We start from the raw sequence: 25,845 nt of genomic DNA, 5'->3' as shown, positions 1-25,845 counted from the left end.
ATTACTGTTCCATACATAAGCAACGTGTTTAATGTTAAGTCCTCTATTTGTATGGTCTATGTGACAGTAAATTTTTGAACTTAAAGTTATTATTCTCAAACCTAACTACTCAGTACACCCTGATAGTAGAAATACTTGGTCAGCTGACAAGTGTATCCATGTCTAATAAAACAGGGGGAGAGTACTTTTACATCTATTTTGTAATGAAAATCAAATCCTCCCAGACAGAAACCTCTTGATCTAAAATCACTGCATTAAGATCATGCTATCAGCTTGAAATTTCCATGTATTGTTTGAAAAGAGCACACTAAAATTACGCAGGCATGTGTATAATTTGCTATATGCTTCACTATGTATACTGAACACTGGTTTTACAGTTTCTCAGGAGCACTTCACAAAACAGGAAACTGAGTTCTCTTGAAGAGTGAACTCCATGGGACAACTGAAAACATGCTGGGATAAAAAAGACATCACATTCACAAAAATTTAATTTAAATAGTGCATTGAAGTAGAGTAACATGACTTAATTCTTGACATTCGTCTCAGTAACCTGTTTTATGGAGTTATACTAATCACTCTGCACAAGTGTTGGGCAACATTTAAAACATAATACTTTTTTTCAGTATTTCTTAATTCATATCTGCCTGTACCTGAGTATCATTGGAAGAGACAGATAATCTGTCATCGGGTAAAGACGGTGTATAAGCAACAGAAATTGGAGTCCCTGGAATTCCATTTGCCTGAATGTTTTCACTGTCACTGCCATCCTCTAATGATACAGTTGTGCCATCACCACCTGCAGTCCCCTCCACATCTATCAGAAAAGATGTAAAAATTAGTAATAAATGTTACATGACATTAAAAAATAAAGAGCTTTTAAAACCAATATTAAATACTGAAAAAAATCACAAGGAAGAGCTTGAGAGAATTTACATGGTATTAACAGAACTATAAAAATTGTAAATATTCTTAATTCTCACTAATGAAAAATACAGTAAGAAATTTACTTATAACTTCACATTGTCAGGGTCACCACTCTACCAAGTTTCCAAGCAGTATGGGACATCACTCACTAGTCTAATAAACAATTTACAACAAATTGAAAAATGTAATGAGACACGGTGAGGCTACTACAGAGAGGGACCCATTTCTGAAGTGTTCATATAAAAACAAAATAAAATAATAATTAAACAAACAAAAACAAAAAACCACCGAGAATTTGTATTTTAAAAGAACATTAGTCTTCAATATAAAGAGTGTAAGTCAATGTATGAAATCCCATCCATTTTACTGTTACATAATGCACAGCTGAAGTCTGACAGCACAATTGTCTTCTTTACCATGTAAGTCATATTTAAATGATGATAAATTTTACTACAAGATTTGAAAGTGGTAAAATAATTCTTAAGGTCAAGAACTAGACCACAGTTGCTATTGACTAGACAGTTATTAATAGAATACCTCCAACTACTATGTTCACCATTTCCTGCACAATACTTTCTACAATTTCTTGTGCCTTCTCTTCACACTCATTGCTTTCACCATCATATGTTCCTCCATCAGCTTTAGAAAGATCTTTATAAAGAAAAACAAACACAAACAAGTATGAATGAGAAACTTCAAAATTAAGAAGGTATTTCGCTTGCACTTAGCATTTCAGAATAAATGCTTGGATGCTTCAAAAACAGGTATTTGCAGAATGTAAGAATTCCAGTGGTTAACCTGTAAATGGCAATTAATCTACGGGTCTATGCCAACAAAACATCCATTTTGTATCTTAATAGACATTAAATCACTCTAAATTTAAGAGTTTTGAGATGTTATTCTCAAAAACTTTCACAATATTACACAGATGCAAAAAGGAATTTTTGATACAGACTCCTATGGAGTGCAGGATGCTCTTAATGGACAGTGGTAACAAGGACAAATGGGCATTTTGCATTAGACAACTACTTGAAAACTTATGCCTAACTCCAGAATTGTGAGAGAGAAAAAAGACAGTCCTCAAGCCTTTCTTTTCACAGGCCTTTTCCCTCCCTCCATCAAACAGAAATACACACTGATTACTTTCTGCTGCTGTGGCTTGGTCAGCTTCTGTCTGTTCATTTTCAGCACTAGAAATGTCAGATCCATTTTCTGCCTCAATATCTTCTTGAAGGTTCTTGTCCACATCATTTGTGCTGTGGTCAAGCTCTCTCTCATGGTCTTTGGACAGCTGATCAGCCTGTGCTGGAATATGTCTCAACTGAGGTGATTCAGGCTCATGATGGCTCACTGGAGACTGCTGGAGATGATGTTGCTGTCTGTGTCTTTCCTTTTCCATCTGTTTGGCTTCCTGAAGCTACAAAAGCATTGCAAACACACAAGAAGTTCACTATCAAAATAAAACAATAAGATACATGCATTATTTTATAAAGATGACATTTCTATTGTCTCTGCCTACACAGTAATAGTTTAAGAAAATGCATCTTTGTTTAATGATAAATAATTTCAGTATCATGGGAAAATCCACTGCAAGAGGGCTGCTTCCCAACCAGGCAGATAATTCATACCTTCACTGTCAAGGAAGGGATGACTACATTACTTAAACCATAGAGCTAAGAGTTGTCTGCCTGCCTTCTAAGGAAGCTCAGGGAATAGATATGACAATAAACAAGGAATGCTTGGAAAAACATCAGGGCAAACATTTTTTTGTGGTCCCTTGTTCTGGAATCCCCACTAAGGGAAGAATTTCTGTGACTTTTCTAACAGATTATGACAACATGTAAAGTCAATCCAAACCAAGATATTCTTTGAGGTAAATATATCTACTAAATATAGCAGACCACTATGAGAAGTTTAAAAACTGTACACCACCCCCACTCTCAAACTCCTTATTTTCCAACTATTTCAGAGTGCAATTCACAAGAAGAAAAATATCAGATACCAGATTTTTTCCTCAAGTACCCAAGTTAGAAAACCCAAAAAGCATTAATAATGATGCAACAAATCTCTCAAGGTGGTTTGCTTTCAGGAGGTAGTTTCCAGATGAAGATACTGAGATACTCACTGCTTGATTTTCCATACGTGCAAAAATGACATTCAGCATTTGTGTTAGAGTGGCCTTGGCTGTAGTTTGATTTATAAGATTTTTGCTTGCTAGGTAGATATTGTAACATGTTCTTACAGCCTGTAGTACTGTTCCTTCGTGGATTTCTATGTGTTGAGATGTTACTGCAGTGAGCAAAGCCTAAATAAATACACACATATATACATTTACCAGTCAAAACTTCTATCAATCAAAAAGTCTGCAAATCAATAAATACCAAAACTGGATTACTTCTACAACATATCTAAATACATATCTTGAACAGCAATTTAATTATGTTTTCCCATATACCCTTGTAGCCATATTGGAAAATCATATTTACCAGTTTAATTTACCTGAGTGTTTTTAATCAACATATCTAAGAATTACATGTTTCATAGCATGTAACAACAAGAAGTAACCAATGGAACCATCAGAAAAGCAGATAGATAATAGAAGTCATCTTCAAATTTTCTAGACACAAAATAGGAACAGACTACCTGTTAAAGCCTGGAAGGGAAGCCAAAGGGTCCAGAAGTTGTTTTAGAAATAAATGTAAATGTGATGAACAAAGACTGAGTATGATATTAGACAGATACACTAAGACAACTGCCCTTTATAACAGCTTTTTTTTGGTATATGCTAGAAAATTGTGTTGCCCTCCATCTAGAAATTCACTTATTTCTTCCTATTTGCGCTAATATCCAGTTCCCTTAAAAAAAAAAGCACATACGCCTCTCAAAGATCAGATAACAGAGGAACAAATTATCATTATGTGAGGCAGAGGCAGGCTGGGCTAGAGGGCAGAAATAGAAGCAGATGAAACCTGAGGACAGAGTCTGAAAACATTGTCAGAGATGTGTGTTGGACAGTGGCAGGAAATGGGAAGAGCCTGGTCTGCAACAGTTTATATTCATCACTGTAATCCAGTAGAAGGAATGAGGGAATTTTGAACATTAAAAACTTTGACAGTTATCATTTAATGGGATGTTCAAGGTAAGAAAGAAAGAAAGAACTGGAAGCACTCAAAAGGTCCTACTTTTTAAAATTTATCACAGTTAAAAACAGAAGTTATTTCAAGCGTTGAGTAACTTACTAATCAAACCACACCTCACATCTCTTACTGACTGATTGTCAGAACTTCTATTCACAGTCACCAAGTGGAGAAATAGTACCCATCACTCACTCAAGCCCCTTAAAAAGTAAAATCAGTCACTCTTGAAAACAAGCTGAACAAGTGGATCCCAGCCATGAACAGCTATTTTTTCCAAATCACGTCTGTCTGGACCAAATACAGTACATATTTAGATTTAGTTAATATTTCTTTCACTCAGTTACAAATACTTTACAAATGTACAATGACACATGTACACATAGACACTTAATACACCAGTTTAAGAACCACCCACAGCTTTTCACTTGGAAGACAAGGTCTCTTGCAGCCTAGCACTTAGGACTCTAATGAAAGGTGCAGAGGAATCCAGTCTCCATCTCTGGTTCTAGTGATGTTATTCATAAAGTTAGTCCTTCGTTTCACCTTCTGTCTCCTTCTTAAATTTGGATGAGTTTAGAAGCTGATATCTGAAAATTCAATTTTAATTTCTATCTCAGTTCAGTGAAGTCTTATGATGTTTTTTTGCCTCAATTTTTAATAATAGAAAGTAGAGCCAGCTAGTAGAGAAAGGTGACAAGGCTACAGATAGACTACGTGCTGTTTTGTTTTAATTGGCTTTAACAGCTTGAATTTCGTAAGTTTTTTTCAGGATGCTTGTTATGAATAGTAGAGCCTGGTTCTTTTCACACCACTTGATTAGAGGTGTGGAGGCAAAGAAATGCTTAAAACACTGAGACATACCTCCTTAATATATTAATCCAAATTCACTGAATAGTATTTTCCGTGCAGCCTGAGGAATCAGTCTTTCTACAGGGCATCTTCCTGCTGATATCAAACAGTACAAGAATTTACAGAGCTCGTGATAGTCACTTTGGGTTTCTTTCCTTCCCAGGCACTAGATACAAATCTTAATGACTACCATACACATATGCAAACTGATAAGCATTTTTAGCTTTGATCTCTTGCTAATATCTTCCATCTTCCTTACAATTTAGAGTCATCCTCAGGCTAATTATTAGTCATTCTAGCTTCACATCTCAGAGCCATTTCTCTTCCACTAGTATGCCAATCCAGTAGAAATACAAGAACAAATGCAGGACAGGAAGTATTTCTGAACAACCTTCCCTCTTGACAGCTTCCATTTAGGGCTCAATTTGATGATATGCCCTAGACAACATCACCTGATTCTCTGTCACAGAAGAGGATATCATTATCACAATGGCATGACAGCTAACCCTGAGAAACCACACGTTATGATCCGGAGTGGCAGTACTGCTCCTCTGAAACCCTTGTGAACTCACACGTTAGAAAAATAAACCTTTCCTTTCTCATTTTAGTACTTTTCTCCATGTCACTCCCCTTTACTCTGTGATTAAGCAACTACTATGTCCAACATGAGAAGAAGAGAGGGGCGACAGATGAGTAGAGGACAATCACTTCAGCCCCCAGTGAAGTAGGATTACTCAAAATCTGAAACTGCTACATAACACGTCCTTGAGAGATGGACTAACAAAAGCTCTGCCTTTCTCACAGCCACACTCTTAATCTTACTTTGCAACAGGTCGAGAGCATGAAGCTACCTGTGCTATTTTAACAGCAACTCATCAATGCAAGTAAAAATCACAGAAAACAAAAGCACCCTCGAGTGGTTCTCTAGTGTTCAGTTTTGGGGTTTTGTTTGGTTTAGAAGTGATTTCAGTAGATGCAGAGTATTAAATGCTTGCTAGAACAAGGGATGGGGTAAGTGAAGAGTCTGGGAGCAAAGCCTGGACAGAAATATGGCTCTCTGCAGAGGTCAGAACAGCAAGCTACTCCTATGGAGTCACAGCATTACGTTGTTGCTCTTTTATACCATGTAAAGCTCAATGCCTTTTGCAATTGAGTTCCCACTCCTTCTGGTCACACTTAGTTCATCTGTTTCCACAGTATGTTCACTGTGAACTAAGAAATGAAGGAAAGAAAAAAAAAGTCTATTTACTCCTCCCCTTTGCTGCTCTTCAGAAACAGAAGGAAACCTTTGAAAAAGGTTAGCACCATCTCATTCTCTCTCAGGTCCTTCCACAAAAGCTTTCCTTGTCACTGTCTTGGGTTGCAATGCAAGATGGAGCAAGAGTTTATGTATATTCTATTACCATCCGTTAAGGCCAGGTAGAGCAGTGTTCTTTGTCTCTTCCATGACTTATCCCTTGTAACTCCAGAGGGGATATCTTCTGTAAATGGGCCATTAAAGCTCACTGCATGACTGATAAAATTACATCATCCCATTGTGAGATGTCCACCCAGCGGGAGGAGCCAAGCATTCCTACCTGGATAAAATCTGAGATTCAGAACACCAGAGCAGCCTGTTTGCACTGGATTCCCAGAGGAAGACTGGACCCATGTACACCACCACTGGACAGACCTTCAGAGGAAAACTACACCTTTCTACCGGACCATTGCTTCAAAAGAACCATATCTGTCATTCTAGAAGGGCTGCAGCCATGGTTTTAATTGGACTGCTATCAACACCCTGACAACAGGGTGTCAAGGTTGTATTCTGACTCCCGCAGTGTTTTTGTTGGTTTGGGTCTTTTTGTACTACCGCATTTTTGTTTTAATTTTCCTAATAAAGAACTGTTATTCCTATTCCCATAACTTTGTCTGAGAGCTCCTTAATTTCAGAATTACAGTAATTCAGTGCGGGGCTCCTATCTTCTTTAGCAGACACCAGCCTTTGCAAACCACGGCAGTCACAAAGCCTGCAAAAATACCAACAGCCAACAAGCCTTCCTTGCCCTGAAACTACTGGCTACCATCCTGACTGAGTTTGCTTCCCTATGCCTTCCCTCCAGTCCTTCATACTTATTGTTCTGTGTTTGGAAAGACTCTACCATTCCGTGCTGCCACCTACTCATTATAAATAAAGCTTATTAGTTTTTATAAATAACCATTGGATGGCTTTGGGAAAGGAGAAAAATCTCCAGGATAAATTCCTGAGTTACAGATTATCATATCTCTGTGTGACACCTACAGTATTTTTTCCTTTAGCCTGAATCATGTTTGCCAAGCGAATTTTCTATTATTTAAAACAAATGCATTAGAATAGTTCAGGAAGTATACTTTGAGAGGCAAAATGAAGGTAATTTTAAAAGTAAACTAAATTAGCAATAATCCTCTACTAAAAACATCCAGCATCCATCTATAACTCTAACCTTTTGACTCCTCTCACATTGAATATTCTATAAGAACAGCAGTCAGTTACAGCAAAATAATGTGGCTATAACCAGGAGAAAAACTTTCAACTCAGGGTCAGTTTTTTCTTCCTCTCAGCCAACTCTGATCATTTTATCTGTGGAAGATTTATGACACAGCTGTCAACTGATCAGCATGGGCTTACTTTGTCTTAATTTCGTAATTCAGTTGCCTAGAAACTCTCAAGTACTTGGAACAGCACGTAAGACACAGTATCCCTAGCTCCTCTCTCTAGCGTGAATTAGTTACTAGAACCACATAATTCTGTTTCCTTTGAGAGGGTCTACAGGATTCCTTTCAATAACAATATTTTTTAAGTTAACTTCAAGTCCAAACATTTATTTGTCACAAAACAATGTGCTAGTATGGACTGACTTTCGAAAAAACACAGGAAACTCAACTCCTTAAACCACAAAACAACAAATACATTAAATAACCTTCACAGATAAATAATTTTTGAATTTAAGTGTCACTAAAAAAAGGTCACTAAATAACACTTAACTTTTCAGATTACAGCTATTACACACACACAACAATCTTTCTCTGCCAAACATTAATAAGTTAAGCTGTAAAAGTACATAGATAATAGCATATACTTTCCATATGCCAAACCAAGGAGAGAAAACATAACTGTAAATAGTTGATATCATGTTCCATCCTGCCTCCTCATCCCTATTCTTCCTTTACAGATTAAAAAACCCCAAAAACCAAAAAAACTCCAAACAAACAAACAAAACCAAACAAAACCCAAAGGTTTGCCATAGTTTTAGTTCTTCAGGCACCAAAAGGCCAGAAGAAATGTAAACAGAACTTCAAGTAAGACCTCTGCAACTGTCAATGCAAGTCTGCACTCACACACCACAAATGCCACAGCAGCCGTAGGAAGGCATGCCTGGAGGCAGAAAGATTCAATCAAGGGAAGTTATTTCAAACAATTTGAATAAACCACTTTTAATTCCATCAACAGTCTAATTACTTGTGTTGTTTCTGCCACAACAATTCCCACCACAACAATCACACAAGAAAGTTGTGTGGCTTCACATCAGAATTACACCAAATCAAACTAAACTACAAGGGAAAGGAAGGAAAAGGCCAATTTCCCAGTCTGGTTTATCACAGAGTCTGTAGATGAAGAACAAGGACATTACAGAGACAAGAAGCGAACATGCAAGCGATAGGAACAGCAAAGTTAAACTAGCCTCCATCAAAACTACTGCAGGACGTGACTCCAAAGCTTAGATAACTAAAAAAAGACAAATTATACTTCTTGGTGTCAGCAAGATTATTTCCTTGGTAGTCAGCAGAAAGGTATTTTCAGAATGTCTAAGTGGCTCTGGTAGTTGGGAATTGGCTTAAGATGACTCCACCCCTGTAAAGCCACCCAGTAACTAGGAAACAACTGCGTGTTAACCCTTACCCCATGATGGCTGCCAGATCCCAAAGTGAGGGCAGCACACTATGTAAGGGCCACCCATTCTGCATGCAGAACCAAGACAATCCTCCAGAGAGGAAGGCGTCCAAGTGATCAAAGTTCTCAGCTTTCACTGTGGTGTTGGTGAAGCAGCTGCCCTGTGGGAGTGTTGCTTATGTTGTGGGTAACAGCCTGGGATCACCAGCACAAAAAAACGGGAGATCCAGGTCCGCTGCCTTCTATCTCCCTGATGGAATTAAAATTCTCCAGACAACATACTCATCACCAGAACCACAGAAGAGTCTAAGAAGGTATATGATCCATCCTTCAAATCATACTGGAGAAACAGGGTCCACATTCATCTCAGAACTGAAGAGTTATGAGGTCTGAGAGAATATGACTGACTTAGCAGTTTCATATTCTTCCAAAGTCAAAAGTTCTGGTCTTTGCCAAGGTTAATTAAAAATTTCAAGCTTTTTATGGTGTTCAGTGTACTGGGCAAAGATGGAGCCAAAGTCAAAAAACAGTACCCTCCACTTTCCCAGTTGTTTCTAACATGGCTACACCTAAGCAGTAAAAAAATTAAGGCACAAAATGAGTGTAACACACTTAAAGCATTTTACAATTGTTGAAGAATTTACTTTCTCAAATCTTCTGAATAGAAGTAGTATTAGCTCTTAAAGCCCCTTCAGGTGGGGAGGACTAGAATAAGAAAGCATTCAGAGAGAGAGTATTAGAATGTGAGAGAGTTATAATAGCTTCAGCCACTGAAAGTTTAAATCAATAAAAACTTCCCTTTGCAGGATGAAAAACATCTTAAATGCTCAGGCAAAACAACACAACAGATCTAGAAAACAGCAGCATGAACCAACAATAGTAACAACTATTTGCTGGAGAAGTCCAAACCAGAACAGGGAAGGTTTGAGATATGAAAAGGAGAATAACAAACACCATTCTTTGCATTAATACAAGTAAGTACCATCTGCAAGAAATGCCTCAGGATACATATACATAAGATTATGAGGTAAAAAACACTCCATTTCTCGTAACTAACTTCAATTGCATTTTTCACTGTTCACAATTGCAGCTATTCAAAGACTGCTGTTACAGGAACAAGGTACAGCATTTCCACTAGACAGCTAAATTCTAGTACTTGGCATAGTAATTTCCTGAAACAAATACCAATAATTAATGGCTGCAATCAGAAAACAGGTTCCCCAGAAACATTTGTACAAACTCCACATGCAATATTTATATAAGCTGTGGAAACAAACCCTGGACCTTCTTCAAGCAAAAGTGTATGACACAGCAGGATAAAGCTACCATGGTAATGTCCAACTGCCAGGTCTAATTGCCTTCATCAACGAATTCCATAACGGATTTTAAAATCTACTGCTTAATTACCACTTTCCCCACTGGGAGTGGAGGATTGTTTGACATTAATTCCTCAGAATTAGAGACTCCACAGGTCTGCTGCGAATGAATTTCACCCAGTGGTCTATGTATAAGACTTGAGTCCACAACCACGAGTTCACTCAAAATGCAGTGGGAGAAGTTAGGGTAATGGCACAAGATAGGGAGTTTCCATCTCCAAGAAACAGGATGAAGAAAACATTTTAACACTACCATGACACTTACAAATTAAGCACTTCTGCTTTTGAACTCTGACATCAAGAATGTCTTCCTGCTGCCACCACTACGAATAGGAAGGATTAAATATGTTACCTTTATTATTTGTAGCTGAACCCCTTCGTCTGTTTGAGGGCCTTGAAAACAGCCACATATTGTCTCGATAATTCTATCAATTAGCTTTTTTCCTGGAGCTGTACTGTCTGGAGCATTCCCTGTCAAGTGCCCATATGCTATAAGTTTCTGGAGAGAAGAAAAAAAAACCAGACATGTAAATAAGAGCTTTAAAAAATTAAGCCTTTTTTTGCTATAATAAATAAATTCATTTAACAGTTCTAACTTGCACAGAGTAATTAAAACAGTACCTTTTACCCCATGTATCATAAAACATCATAGATTTTTTTACATATCCTCTGGATTTATTCAATTTTCACTCAGCACCTGCTATACAAAGTTTGTCTGCAAGTTTAACATCAAAGGTTTTGTCCATTCGTTTATGTTTTAAAACAAACAGGATTCTAAAAACTAACATCACATAAGTCTTCATACGTAGTCAACACACTGCTGTTTTTTATACCAGATAAACCATCTGCGAATGCTTTTTCTTTGAGCTACTAGCTAGTGTTCTGTTTTTTAGTGTTTCTTATGGTTTTAAGTGTTCTAGTATCCTTTGCTTTCCCTATGTCTTCAATACTTAAAAGTGGAATTCAATACAAAATTAGCAAAATCCTCTTCTGAACACTTTAGGCACAAGAGTATTTGTAAATCCCTATGCTACACAGAGTAGCATCATGGTACGAGAGCAGGCCAGGCACACCTGCCTGTGACTGTAAACTGAGTTCACTGCTGGGCTGCTCTGGAGGAGTGAATGGCTAAATACAACGCTGCAGAATTTCTTTTGAACATTACAGAATTCTCAACAGCTTTGAGAGAACAGACATCTCAAATTGAAAATATTTTACTGCACTTATAAATAGCATAAAATGAATTTGCTAACGCTATACTGGTGTGTTAGCTCAATATACATTTAAACACATGAAAATAGGTAGCTATACACAATAACCCAAACAGTTAACTGTGCTAAAACATGTATACACAAAGAAACACACACATTCACTACATAAATAAATAAAGCATACACTCATCTTTTGTGAGAAAGACATTCTATTTGGTTGTGCGTGCAATCAAGTAAAACAGTGTAATAATCAAATAAAACCCTACGACATTATTTAGTACATGTAACTGTAGTCCCCCTCCAAAGCAACAGGACTTCACAGTTGATAGTTAAAACTCATCTTCATACAGACCTGTAAACAATCTAGAGATGTACTGACAATCCTGGGGCACTTGGACTGGCATGCCAATTCAAATGGTAGGAAGTATTTGTCCGCTTCAATGAAGCTTGTCTTTGACTTCACAGGTGGAAGAGTGCTTGAACCAGACTTGGCTTCTCCATGAGGGGGACTAAAGAGAATGACTGTGTTAGAATGCTGTGATCACACAAATCATTCTGACCACAACAGTCTTTATGAATGAAATAAAGTATCAAATTAACATTAGGAAAAACAAGCTTCTAACAATAGTAATATGTATAGTATTTTTAACACCTTTTACACTTCCTGGTTCCTTTGTGGACCAGGCAAATTGACCCACTTGCACACCAAGGGGATATCCAGTGGTACCTGCTGGTTTGGAAGCAGACTGACTTTCTTCCTCTCAAATACCACAGGGTTCCCCTTACTAGACTGGCAAAAGCAACAAACTAACAGAACAAAACAAGGTGAACCTTTATCTTAATCTCTGCTTCAGGTAACACCACTGAAGTCAAGAGTTGAATGGTTGCCAACATATCTCACTTGGGTAAATTATCTGAAATGACTTAACTGTACAAAATCAAGAAAATTATGAGCCGTTGAAGTTTTACTGATTATAGCACCTTTAAAAAGATCATGCTCATTAATACTTATCACAAAAGGATAACTAGGAATGGGTCATTTTTCATTAATTTGAGTGCATCAATACAGTTTGACTTTGGCTTAAAGCAAGACATTCAGAATTTTCATTTCACAAAATAACTCATCACCTTTATATAAAGCATTCCCAAGCTTTTTTGTGCATACACAGGCACCTTTAGATAAAAGGTAAATGACACTGTCATACACAGGCTTGAAAAGCAGTATTAAAAAAAAGTGCAAAATGTCATATTCTGTAGTGAATGCTTACAGAATTCTTGCAGTAACTCAAATAGATCTTGGCAGAACAACTGCAGTCAAATACAGCTCCTATGCATGTTGCTAATTAAAAAAGATGCTTAAAGGAATGCATTCAATTTCATGTTCCCTAAGTAGAATAATGAACTGCCAAGAGTTTATAATAAATCCAAAGCATGATTGCAGTCCAACGCGTTATGGAGTGGCCTTAAACTAATCAATAGAAAATAGTTTCACCTTTCCAAGGAGCACGCTGGATTGTCCTTGAGATGATATCTGTCACCACATTCAAACAGATCTTGTTTAAGTTGCTTAAAAAGGGCACCCAAATTCTAAGTCTTAAAAGTGAGTAATTAGTACTAAGATACTACTTTTTACTGACTACATCTCTTTTGAAGGCTTAAGAATCTATCCCTACACATTCTTTTCCTGAAGAAAAGCAGAGGTTTGTTTTTTATGTTGGATGCATAACTTTATTTATTGCCCTGTACTGTTTTGCTGGAAGTAGAGCTCTTTTGAACAACACCCTAATTAGATAAGTTGCAGAGGAAGTACATGATTCTTCTATGTTCTTGAATCTCTCTGATATTCCTATAAAAGCTTTCCTCTGAGGAGTGAAAGGGCAGTTATCTGTTGCTTATGTCTTATGACAAGACTGTTCCTCATCTAGTGATTATGTCCACTGAAACCATTAAAATTAAGTTAAAAAGAGCACTCTGGAAATAAATCCAGAATTGTTCAAAACAAGGAGCATGCCATGGTGAAATGCCCAAAATGAAGAACCCATGCCACAGCAAGCTACTGTGTAAGCCTGGAGTGTTTCTTAATTGAAAGCTATTTTAAAATAGGCAAGATATTAAATATGGAAGGTGATGCACATTTGTCTCTGGAAAAGCAACTTGTTAAGCTCATCACACTGCTGATAATGTAAGGGAAGGGGATAACAGGGAGAAGAAAACTCAATAGGACTTTTCTTCTTAATGTCAGTGAATTGCTTCTAAGCCCAGAAACTACTCTGAAAACTTTCTTCCCCAAGGCATCTACAAAGCATGGGAATTATGAAATATGCTGATATTTATGTATTAGCCATAGAGAAAGGCTAAGGTATGTATCAAACAATGTATTTGGAAAATTATTTTGGCTGCATTTGCTGTGTAACAGTTACATAAATCAGCTTGCACTTTTCTATTCACTTCCCCTCCACCCCACTACCAAGTACCAGTTCTGTTTAAAAAACAAATAACAGAACAAAAGGAGCTGTTTTCCATGCAGAATTTCTGGAAAAGTAAAAATGAGCTCGTCTTCAGTTTATTCCAGGTTAACTGAGATCAGTTACCTTGAAGAGGGACAGGAAAAATATAAAGATACATCATTAGAAATCCCTTATTAGGGTATTTGAATCTCAATTACAGAAATAAGAACTTCAAAATAATTTAATAGACTAAGAAGGTTCTCTATTCTGTTCTAGGGCCCAGAAAAACAGTATTTTCTACTGCATCTAAACAATTTGACTCTACAGTAAAAACAGAGAAGTCCATTCACAATTTCCAATTCCAGCAAAGCTTTCACAGCAGTAAAAGGCTACTGTCAAAGATAGCACCAAAGAACCCAAAATCTATTCAGAAAATGCCTATAGGAAGACATACACATTCTACCCTCCAAAAAATCACAACTTCAGACATTGATAGGGCGGAAATCTTGCACCTGAAGTTCAGAAATGGCTCAACCACATTTATATAAATGATTTCAATTCTGTGGTCTCATTAGTTTTAGTATGGTATTTAACTACAGGACCGGTTATTACTTTTCCTTATACAGAGCCTAGAACAAATATCTTTCACTGAATATTTAACACAAAGCATTTTTTCTTATCATGCTTCACAATGTGGACTTCTGCTTTATTTATACCACTCTAAGAAAAAATCAATTATAAATTCACATTATTACTTTCTGTCTGAGACAATCTTCTAGTGCTGGATGCAACATTTTCTAAACACGACATAAATATTAAATTTATTTTTACAGTCTTACTATGAGCTCATTGTATTGACTTCATTTTGCTGTTGGAAAGCAAAGCACAGTCTCAACCAGATGCACCCACTAAGTTTTATGTGCCCAATTCGATAAGCTGCAAGACTAAATTTTTCAGCATAGCTGATATTAGGTTTTCCTTTACATCTTCTGAAGCAAAGTTCACTCTGACTTTATTCCCGCTGGAAGTGATTCTATTTTCCAAACCAAAATTGTAGATTTCTGCTTAAATATCCAGGAGATGAAGCAGACATCATTAGCATCCAACTTTGACAGCTGTGGTTTAAATGGTTGGCCCAATACCGAAACCCAGTTATAGGCAGAACAGAGATGCCCAAGCAGCACCCAGCTGCCTAGGAACACTTTCATCCTGTTTCACCCACTGATTCAATTCTTTCAACAAGTGTTATGAACAGTCTTCACCACATGGCCCTGACTCAGAGTCAGGAACAAAGACGATCCTGTGGAACACGGAATACCAATGACAGATCCCACAGTTTTGCAATACTTAGAAGTTCTTGACAGTAAGAGACTGCTGAATGGCAATTTTTGGTTTTATCTTCACTTGTAAAAGAATTGCCTTCACAAATCTACACCTATTCCCTAACAATGTCCTTTCCAGATACTATCTTTGCCAGTTACATTACTTTTCTCTGCTCACTCCCACTTCCTCACCCCACTCTCCTCCCCTTGATCACTCACTTCGAGTCTTTTATGTGCATTCTTCCTTCTTCTCTGAATCTACTTCAAGGCTCTTCCACCAATACACTGAAAGACATTTCTGAGCCATCCACAGAGACTTTTCCTACTTTGACCCATATTTCCTGTGCTTCCTGGCCAGACAGTACCACCCTGCTCACTCTAAGTACCTTCTGCTGCTTCTCCCAAGCCCTGTGCCTTGCACCAGAACAGCCAGTCACATAAAGCAGCACTATCTGTACATTTCCAGATACCACCAACCGCCCAAAATATGTTGAAAATGCTTTTCAGAAAGCCCATACTCCCCCCACAAAATAAGTATAGTACATATTTTAATATGTTAAAAGCACTACCACTTAATACAATGAACTATCACATACCTTTGCTTTTCTGTTTCAGCCTTTATTTCCTCTGTAAAATGAAACAAAGGCACAGTTATAGAAATGGTATCATAAGCACATATATAAAATACATAACAGAATACTACTGAAAAGCAAAACTATTTAGGCAAACATTTGAAACCAAGATTATTATAAAACAGAAAATACATGTTTACAGTTTTGTAAGTACCTCTACTCTCCACCTGCATTGACTGCAAACTGTATCTCAATTACTTTGCAAATCTATATTCAAAATTGGATGCTTAAATTTGCATCCAGTATAGCCAGCTAAACATTACATCCCTGGAATGCTTCTGTGAAGACAGTGGCCAGCTCTTTTCACAGCTGGCGTATATAGAAATAATAAGGAAAATACAAATATTTTTCTACTATTAATTTACCCATAAAGGATGTAAAATATATACTTCTTGATAAATACAGATTACACAGAAAGACAACCAAACAATCCACCACTGCTAGTTCTTACATGAAATCTGAATCATCAATTATCACCCTTGGTTTTCAACAGTGTTAGGTACCACAGTAATGACTAAGGGAGAGGAAAAAAGTCTGTAGCACCTCTATTTCATACTATTTTAAAATACATTATAAGAGAATAACAACTAGTTGAATGCTTTTGGCAGACATTTTCAGCAATTTTTAACAAAAACATTTTCAAAATAACTTTAAATTATTGGAACTAATTTTAGGAAACATCTTTGATTCAAGACTAGTCTTGTCTATTCTCTAGTCATTTTGCATGCTTAAATCATAGGGAATTTCAGAAAGTCTAGGTTTTCCAGTGCTGCAGCAATACTTGAAATAAACACTACAGGATCAAGAATGAATGTGTGTGTCTGTTTTAAGAAATCTCAGGAAATCTATTCCAATATCAAGTCCTGCTCAAACAAGCAAAACTATAATCAACTAAACCAAACACTTTGATTTTTGTGTATAGGCCTTGAACTAGTGGCATGGATTGATTCTAACAAAAAGCACACCAACTTAATCTTTCTAACCAAGCTCCCATGCAGCAAAAGCACACTTTGTCTGCACTCTGTCCTTCATTTACCATTTCACATGGTCACACTGATTCACTTACCTAACACAGGTTCTTAAACTTGGTATTTTATCACAAATCACTAGTAGCAAATATGTTTACTAACTGACTTTCCCAACATCAAGAAAACAGAACATACGGAATGTACATCACCTTAAAATCTGTACCTTACTTCTGGTAAGACTGATGTTTGCATTTACCCCCAGTAAGCCCCAGAGGTTAGCAGGTCAGTGGATCATCCCAGAAACAGCTACTCCAGAAGTTGATCAAATCTGGGCTACCCAGGACTAGACAACACATGAAAATAATTCCATATTCTAGACACTAAACATTCCTCAGTAAGTAATAATAATAAGACTCACGGTCAGCAATGTTTCAGTAAAGTATACCTTCCTTACAGATTATGACACTACAACTTTTACTCACTTGAAGACAAATTCCTGACCAACAGAAAGGAGAAGAAACTCTCCTCCTCTCTTCCAGCATCTTCATAACTTCCACTATTTTACTTCAGCATTCACACCCAGAAACTGCTCCCTGAGATACTCTGAAGTCTGTCCATCAAACAACATTATCAACTAACAGATAAAACAGAACGACTTCCAAGTTTAAAGTTTCCAAGAAAACTGACCTAGGGTAAAAAGCTTACAGAAGTGTCAATCTAATTAAATGTTACTACCATTTCAAGCAGCACTGCCCAAGTCTATTAATGTGAAACCACTGATTTTATAACCTTTGTTAAATAAAAAGAAAGGTTCTTACAGTGGCCGACATCAATTATTTTTACAAGACTAAAATATTTGTAATTGCAGAGAAGCATGATATGACACTATTAGTATGAATGAGGTAAAACAGGAGACTTGAACTTTACTTTTACCCTTGAGAATAGAGAAAATCTAATTTCTTTCACTGTCTGACTGCTCCCTCTCCTCTCAATGACAGAACACAAGTTAATCACAGTACAATTTCACGGTCATGCATCAACCACATCCAGCAGGAAGCATACAAAAATTCAAGAAGCATTACCAGCAGAAAATCGGATTATAATAAAGGTAACTAACAGTTCTCATGCTAGATAAATAATCTGTCAAAGACAGATGAACCAGAACATTTATTGATGCAGTCTTTCAAATAGGAAAAAGTAATCCCTGAAGAACTAAAAATTAGCTAGAAAAGAAAGATGAAGCCAGACTTGACAGCATTGCTTCATTTGCTCTCCCTCTTTTCTAACACACATCTAAAACTGCAACAGAAAAGATCTCAGGGCTGGAAAAGGTTATTATCTCTGAATCACCATTCATTCTGGGAAGGAAGAAATAAAGAGGATTCAAGATGCTAAAACAGGATATGAAAACTGTAGGGAAGGACAACAGCTTCCTCTGTATTATTTGTGATGTAAACACAGAATTACTATGAAAAACAGCTCAAAATACTCTATGGTACTGAAACAATCATGTGCCCTCAAATGGAACTGATTGTAATTATTTAGAAGTACAGCAGAAATGAAAAAATAAACCCTTTCTGAATCTCCCACTCATACACAGCTCCAGAAGACCTCTTCATAGAATTCTGTGACCTCTATGACAGAATTAATGGAAATACACGAAGCTTTTGCACACCAAACCTAGAGGTGATCAAAGAGATAAATTATTTTGCAGTTTTACAATGGTATGCATCAACTGTTTCACCAAACAGGCAAAATGAGTCATGTACCTGAATTTCAACATCATTTTATCTACATTTCTACAGACCATCGTAATTTCAAAGAAATCTCTGAAAACATCTAAGACCTTTGTTGTTGGTTTTGGCTAGGTTGGAGCTAATTTTCTTCACAGTAGGTTGTATACAGTGCTGCTTTGGATTTGTGCTGGAAACACTGTTGATAATTCAGGAATATTTTAGTTACTGCTGAGCAGTGAGAGTTAAAGCTTTTTTCAGTTTCTTACTCCACCCCAACAGTGAATAGGCTGGGGATACCCACTGAGTTGGGAGAGGACACAGTCACAGCAACCAACCCCTACAGACCCCAGGGGTATTCCACTTCCCAGGGTGTCACACTCAGCAATAAAAGACTGGGGCATGGAGCAGGGGGGTGTGTGTGCAGTTTGCCTATTTCTGCTTGGGGACTGGCTGATAATTGGTCACCTGGTGGGTGAGCTACTGCATTTTTTCTGCATAACATGTTTCTTGGGTTTGATTTTTGTTGTCATTTCTCCCCTATTTTTTTTTTCTTTTTTAAATTAACCTGTCTTTATCTCGACCCAAAGAGTTTTTGCACTTTTATCCTTCCAGCTCTCTCTTTGATACAAGCCAGTGAGAGGCTGCGTAGGGCTTAGTTGCTGGTCAGAGATAAACCACAGCAGGCATCCATAATTTCATTCTCACCTTTCCAGCTTTAATTCACTACTTTTAACATGTCGTTTGAACATCTTTCCTTACTCTCTTCACACTGTTTATAGTTTTTAGTATAAAAAAACCAAACTAGTTTCTAGATTTCTCTTTCTTCCTTTAACACCTTATAACCAGCTAATCTCGTTTGCAACTATAAAATCAACAAATTTCTCTGTAATGACAGTAACACCAAACAGCAACATCAAAATGGCCAAGTAGGTCCAGTAGGTGCTGTGGGCAATACTGGATTATAATACTGAACAAAACTCCAATTTAGGAATAATTCACTGTTTACTCTCCTGCATCCAATTCAAAGTACTATTTAAACCTTAACTACATCTAATAACCTGAATTTCAAATGGGTATCTTTAGGTAGTATTTCCTTCTGGGTGCCTAAATACACTGCCATACTAAATGATGTAGAAATATTCTAGAGTTATACTTTGGCAGAAGTCAAGGATAACAGTCTCATCAGGTAGGGAATAATTAAACTGTTACCCTTAAAGAATGCTACTCAGAGCTACATTCTATGATATCAACATCAAACTGTACCTTAGATTACAGGAAAAAGAATTCTTATAGAACTTGCTATTGGCAAAAATGCAAACTATTTACCATAAAGTGGAAAAATACAAGTTCATTACAAAATATGATGCTAGGTAAACTCCACACATCTAAAATTATTAAATATATCTCTCACTCTGTTTTTCCATTCTTGCATCAGAATTTTATTCAAGAAAAGTACATATTACATTTCCATAATACTGTATTCTGAACAACTGATGTTACCTGCCAGAAAAGCACATGCATAATTTTTAATTCCACAAGGATCTGCACATCTAAAGCCTAATACTCACTGTAAGCATCAGAATAAAAGCTTATTAAATATATAATGAATTCAAGACAGTAAGTGGTGGCATTTTAAAGAACTGTAACCATCTTGGGTAATCAGAAGGTAGAGCTATCCAAAGCAGCACAGACTGCAATAATTCAAGGAAACAAGTCAATGTTTGGAGTTCATATGACTTATACAATAGAAGACTACAGTGAGAAGGAAGCAATTTGCATTCAATTCTTTCAAGTCAAAGCAGGTGGGTAAGATCCAAGGAACAAGAAGTGAAGATGAATTCAAATTACATCGCTATCTGCATTAGAAAAGATGAAATCAAATTAAGGTGAAATCAAATTAAAACATTAAAGCTCTGCTTGAATTGATTTTGCTTGCATTCTTCCATCCAAGTATTCTAGTGACTGTGTCCAGTATCATACAAAATATTGTGGCAAGTAAATGATTAGAAGACCCCACATTTTCCCTCATTAACAATACTGACAATGTCCTTCTCCATGTCATGGCATACAACACTTCTGTAATATAAAACTAGAAATTCCGTATTTATTTAGAGATAACTTTAATTAACTACACTCCCAACTACACAGTAACATTATTACACATATGGTAACAGTTTAATTTAAAAAAGTACCAAGTTTGAACTTACAGTAGTAAAGCTATATAAATTTGACAGGAACAAAAAACCAATTTCTCCTTCAAGGAGACGAAATTCCAAACAGATCATGCTGAGTACATTCTTCCCCAAACCAGATTACTAGAATAATTTCTTAGGAAATATCTCAAATTTACTTAACTTCTAGGTATCTGTTAGCTTCAAGCAGTGTCAAAAAGTCTCTTGCCTATTCAGCTAAAGTACTAACACCCAAAAGGCACTAACAGACTTCAGGAAAAAGCCTAAAATAATTTCGTCTAAGGAGCCCAAATAATAGAACTGGAGAAACATACAGCTATTTTTAACTCGATCCATTACACTAAAAGAATGGTAATCCAAAGATGACTTCTGTGGGCAATTTCTCCTAAGTCAGTACATGAAAGAAAAAACCTTAAGTTTATGTAAAAATACATGCTGCAAATTTAGCACTTGCTTTTACCCAAACATTATCCCTAACATCTAAATCACTTACAGATCTTCCACAAAGCTTAAGATTTGCCAATAAACAGTGTCCAGAACACACACACAGACTTCACTGATGCTTCCAGCTGACCACTCTTCTCGCTCCCATAGAGCCTGTGTGTCACACTGCCTCTGAACTGTGAGCTACCCCAGTTCCAGTATGTGTCCTTACACACTGAAAAGGAATGCAAGGAAACATACTAAGGAGGTATGGAGAACTGTCAAACTCAAATTATGGTCTTTTCCTGTCCTACTTTTTTAACTGTAGCAGTTAAATTAACTAAGTTAGAGGTGTAATTAACTTCATTAACGTTTAATACTTCTATCTGCAATGTCAATGGGGTATCAGTGTATGCAATAGCAAACAGATGAAAGCTTTATAAAAAAAAAATGAAAGTTTTATAAAAAGCCTCACTGGGATCTCAAACCAGCACAGAAAAATTAAACAGTTTAGTATAACACTGTACTAATCTATTCCCCTGGATTATCAAACCAGGTTGACCTGCCTAAAACCGGTAATAGTGTATGCAAATTCATTATAGAAAGATAGCACTGAAATTATCAGTATTTTGGGTTGCTTGTAGACCAAACCACTCATTATGAAAGTCGAAATTGTTTCTTAAATGGAATTCCCAAGATACCTCTCACAGCACAGCGTCTTTCTCTAAATCCTAGTTTTTCTGTCATACCTTCCAGGATGAACAGAGATCTTCCCTCCCTTCCCTCAAACCCTCCTCAACACAGTGTCTAGAAGATGGACAAAAACTCCTATTCTTGAGAGTCCAAGAAGAGGCTGATAGTGGCACTAGGCCTTTAGGGTGCCGTCTTTGTTCTGTTTTAATCCAACCAACCTAAAGAAAATGGGGTTGGAAGAAATGCAGATGCAAGTGCAAGCACAATAAAGCATAAAAATGTGAATTTTACCTGTGTACATTCTCCACATTGTAAATACCACAAGTGTTTCTTCCCTTTCAAAATTTCTGAGCCCAGACTCTTAGCACAGGCCTTCAGTTATAGTTTTTCACCTGTACACACCTGCAAGAACTACTGGTTCTTGCAAGGGTTAATTACATGTTTTCATTAGACCTAATTTATTCCATTCCAAAATTATAGCACACAGCTATGGCACAGGGACAGAAAACAGCAAAGTTCTGTGCAGATTTAAGAAAATCATTGCTGTGGTCTTCGTTTAGTATTTATATAACAGAAAATAATTCCTGTACAGACAAAAGAATCTCAGGAGTATATTTGAAAACTTCCACTTGCTTTCCATTCCAACATATTACACTGTTGCAACTTCATGTTTACAAGTATCGAAGGAGTAACCAAGGAAGCAGTTTAATTTAAGAAGCAGCATTCCAAACAAACAGCAGTTATATTTTGAGTCTGGTAACTGCTGATGAAATTGCATGTAAATCCTTCTCGTTGTGCTCTACACAATCTTGGAGCTCTCTAATCAAGTGAAATGCTTCCTTGGTATGAGAAGTCATATCTCATGATCTTTGAAAAACATGGAGGAGTAACTTCTGAATCACGTAAATATTTACATGTACGTACACACAAAGACAAAACTCAAAAGTCACAAACACAGACTTCGGTAGGGTGCTTCAACTTTGGATGACATTAATTCCTTTGAAGAGTGCTAATACAGGAAGGGAACAATAATTGTTTTTATTTGCCATGCCATATCTTCTGATACGCTACAGATTTGCAGCAAATCCTGTCAAAGTGTTTCTCTACTTTTATATCTGCACTTCAAAAGTCATTATGTCTCATGCTCCTTATTGGTTTTTTAATCTTTGAAGCAATGATTAGTCTCAGTTCTTCTGAGAGTAATAACTTCTGAGAATAGTAAGTTCTCCTTTATTCTCAAGTTTCTTTTTAGCCATTTTTAGATGGCATTAATACAGAACTACAGGTTCTCCCCCGCCCTGCTCACAATACAGCATTCAGGAATACACAACTCTGGTGTACATTTAGAAACCTGAATGCACAACCTGTCTTGAGTCAGTCAAACTTAGTACCTGCTCCTTCAGTTGATATGACATTTTCAAATACAGAATCACTGGCAAATCTATACAAAAATAGAAACTACTCTAGTGCCTCATTCTGCTTAAAATTAATTCAGAATAATTCAATCCAGTGTAGTTTTATAACTGGATTTCCTGTAATAATCCTTCTATTTGCTAAACCAAGTTGAGACTCCTGTCAGGTTGCTTCACTACTTGAGGAGTGGTGACACACATATAGGTCACACATTACCAAGGATAACTGAACCACAGTCATTCTTAATAGCATTTATTTTCTAACGTGTGGCTGAAAAGCTCACTCCCTACAGCAGTAAATCCTCTGCTTCCCCTTATTACTATATGGGTCATCCTTTAATAAATCTACAGCAAACTCCCAGCCACATCCAAATCTGTGTTTTTTCTTCGATCAATATCAAAGAATGGAAATAGACTTTTTATTTACATCTTGAAACAGTTACAAGAGGATAGACACGTGTATTTAATTCAATCAAGCAGGGCATACCTTTCAAATACCTCCTGCCAGCCCCTTTGATACCTCCTTTTACAACCTCTGTGAACAGGTTTCAGCTCAGAACTGGTGGTACAAGTTGCTGAAAAGGTCCATTAACATAAAAGAAGCTTGGTTGCTTACCAAATACAGTCACCTAACCAAACTATAAAAAGGATCTTGCCTGGAGAAACAGTTCTCCAATGTGCTTGAATCCAGTCCATCTGAGGCTGCCTACCAAAAAAAGTGGTTACTCCTATTCCACTGTCTGTGTGTATCTGCAATCTCCTTACACAATAGGTACCAGGCACTGTGTTTAAATAGCCTGACAATTTTAGTTTTCATTAGGTCAGAGAGCTATTTCAACTCACTGTAGATCTACATGACCCTGAGTTGCCACACCTTACATGCATCACACATTTTCAGAAGGAAAAGCTGGAACAGAATTACCCATTGCAGCGTACACTAAAAAATGCACTGGAATAAAAATACTGCAAAACCCTATGAAGTCTACCCACTATGTCTCATCAACATTACTGCTATTTTTGTAATGAAGTAAAGTTTTGACAGGATAATAATGTTTCTTTATCACATAAGAGGAAGAAAGCCTGCAGCTGTATATTCTTCTTCATATTCACAATGTGTATAGTTTTTCTGACTCTTCTTTCTCATGTCATATATTAAAACACTTCTGAGTCGCATAAATTCTGTTTCTATAGCCTACAACCCCAGCAACTATTCAAATGGAGACAGGCAGCACATTTTGAAAACAGCATAAATTAACTTCACTCAGATATTACTTTTTTTGTAATTTTTGCTGCTTAAAGAAAGAAGGTAGCACACGTGTGCTATGCACACAAATGAGTCAACTACTACTCAGAACAAAGAAAGACTACTCAGCAAGAAAAATTTGCAATGCTGTTCAGTGTGTTGAACAGCAAAAAATCAGTTGCTACCTAACATTCATTTCGTCCTGGCTGCATCATCTATCTGTATTAAGCCAGTACAACTGTCTTGTACACCTGCTATAGAATTGCAGAGGGACTTTACTAGTTAAAATCTAACAAAGTAAAACTGGATTAAGAATGTAAATACTGGTATTTTTAACTTAAATTTTGAAAGACTTTTTTTAAAAAATCCCACAACATGGATGAGTTCCTACACCTGGTTTTACCATATGGTGAAGGGTAGGATGGGGAAGAAAAATGCTTTACCAAGGATCACTGCTACTGCTGGGGAAATATGGGTTGTTAAGTTACAACAGATTGGAATAACAGAACAGAAAATGAAATTCAACGTGGAAACATGAAAATGTGCATTGAGGGAGGGCATTTATTCCTTTAGTAAAGATTATTAGAGGACTAAAAACTGCAGAGAAATACAAAAAAAGACAGACCACCTGCAAGAATTCGATCAAAGTGCACACTACAATTACTTAGGTCCAAATAACTACAGTTTTTTTTAAAAAAAACCATTTCACTAAGCATAACAGTATACAGATCAGTATACAAAAAGATTCTTACCAGTATCTCTTACGAAAATAGCACATGCTGGACCAAGAAAAGCACTGCAAGTCATTGGGGCAGACAGACAAAACAAAACCTAAACAAACCATAAAAAGCAGCTTCTCTGCCTCAGGAACTGATTTTTCAAATATTCCTGCAAGGAAGCACAACTGCCATCTATGTAGCACATAAGGTAAATGAACTGACTACCAATCCTAAATTCTGCAACACGATGATTGCAATCTGCATAACTCTTGTCAGAAGTGAGACTTTATTAACACCACATCTGTCAAAGCAACCCAACATTACAAAGCACTCTGTGTGAATTCCTGCAAAGACCTGTAACCCCACTAAAAAGAGCTGAGAATCTACTAACTGAATTAGGTTTCAAATTTAAGGGAGGGGGGCAAGGTTAAGCCTCAAAGTATGGTAGAATTTAATGGTCTGAAGTAATATGTAACTTCACCAGTCTCTCTAGAATAGTTCATGCAGGATAAGGGGACTCAATCCAACTTTTGTTTACCTGAGTCAACTGATGGCACACATTAGTTTGTCAGCATATTCATCAAAGAGAAAACAGAGTGAAAAATCAGGACAGACAGAAATTCTCAGTAGTGTATCCTGCAGAGAAACTCA

At 36.8% G+C, this 25,845-nt stretch overlaps 1 protein-coding gene across 1 annotated transcript in view; it reads right to left on the bottom strand.

Annotated features, from left to right (window-relative positions):
* ARFGEF1 (ADP ribosylation factor guanine nucleotide exchange factor 1) overlaps positions 1 to 25,845 on the bottom strand; it is an 86,297-nt gene that overhangs the window by 43,945 nt on the left and 16,507 nt on the right. Inside the window, exons 2-8 of the mRNA XM_063392888.1 lie at positions 15,773 to 15,803; positions 11,760 to 11,916; positions 10,549 to 10,695; positions 3,050 to 3,229; positions 2,068 to 2,341; positions 1,462 to 1,575; positions 651 to 814 (exon numbers count right to left, since the gene is read on the bottom strand). Of these exons, the coding sequence (XP_063248958.1) occupies positions 651 to 814; positions 1,462 to 1,575; positions 2,068 to 2,341; positions 3,050 to 3,229; positions 10,549 to 10,695; positions 11,760 to 11,916; positions 15,773 to 15,803 (1,067 nt within the window). The remainder of the gene's footprint in view (positions 1 to 650; positions 815 to 1,461; positions 1,576 to 2,067; positions 2,342 to 3,049; positions 3,230 to 10,548; positions 10,696 to 11,759; positions 11,917 to 15,772; positions 15,804 to 25,845) is intronic.

This window comes from Prinia subflava, chromosome 1, assembly GCF_021018805.1.
Source record: "Prinia subflava isolate CZ2003 ecotype Zambia chromosome 1, Cam_Psub_1.2, whole genome shotgun sequence".
Classification (NCBI taxonomy): Eukaryota; Metazoa; Chordata; class Aves; order Passeriformes; family Cisticolidae; genus Prinia; species Prinia subflava.
The sequence above is the reverse complement of the archived record's forward strand: the minus strand, read 5'-3'. Positions and strand labels throughout refer to the sequence as shown.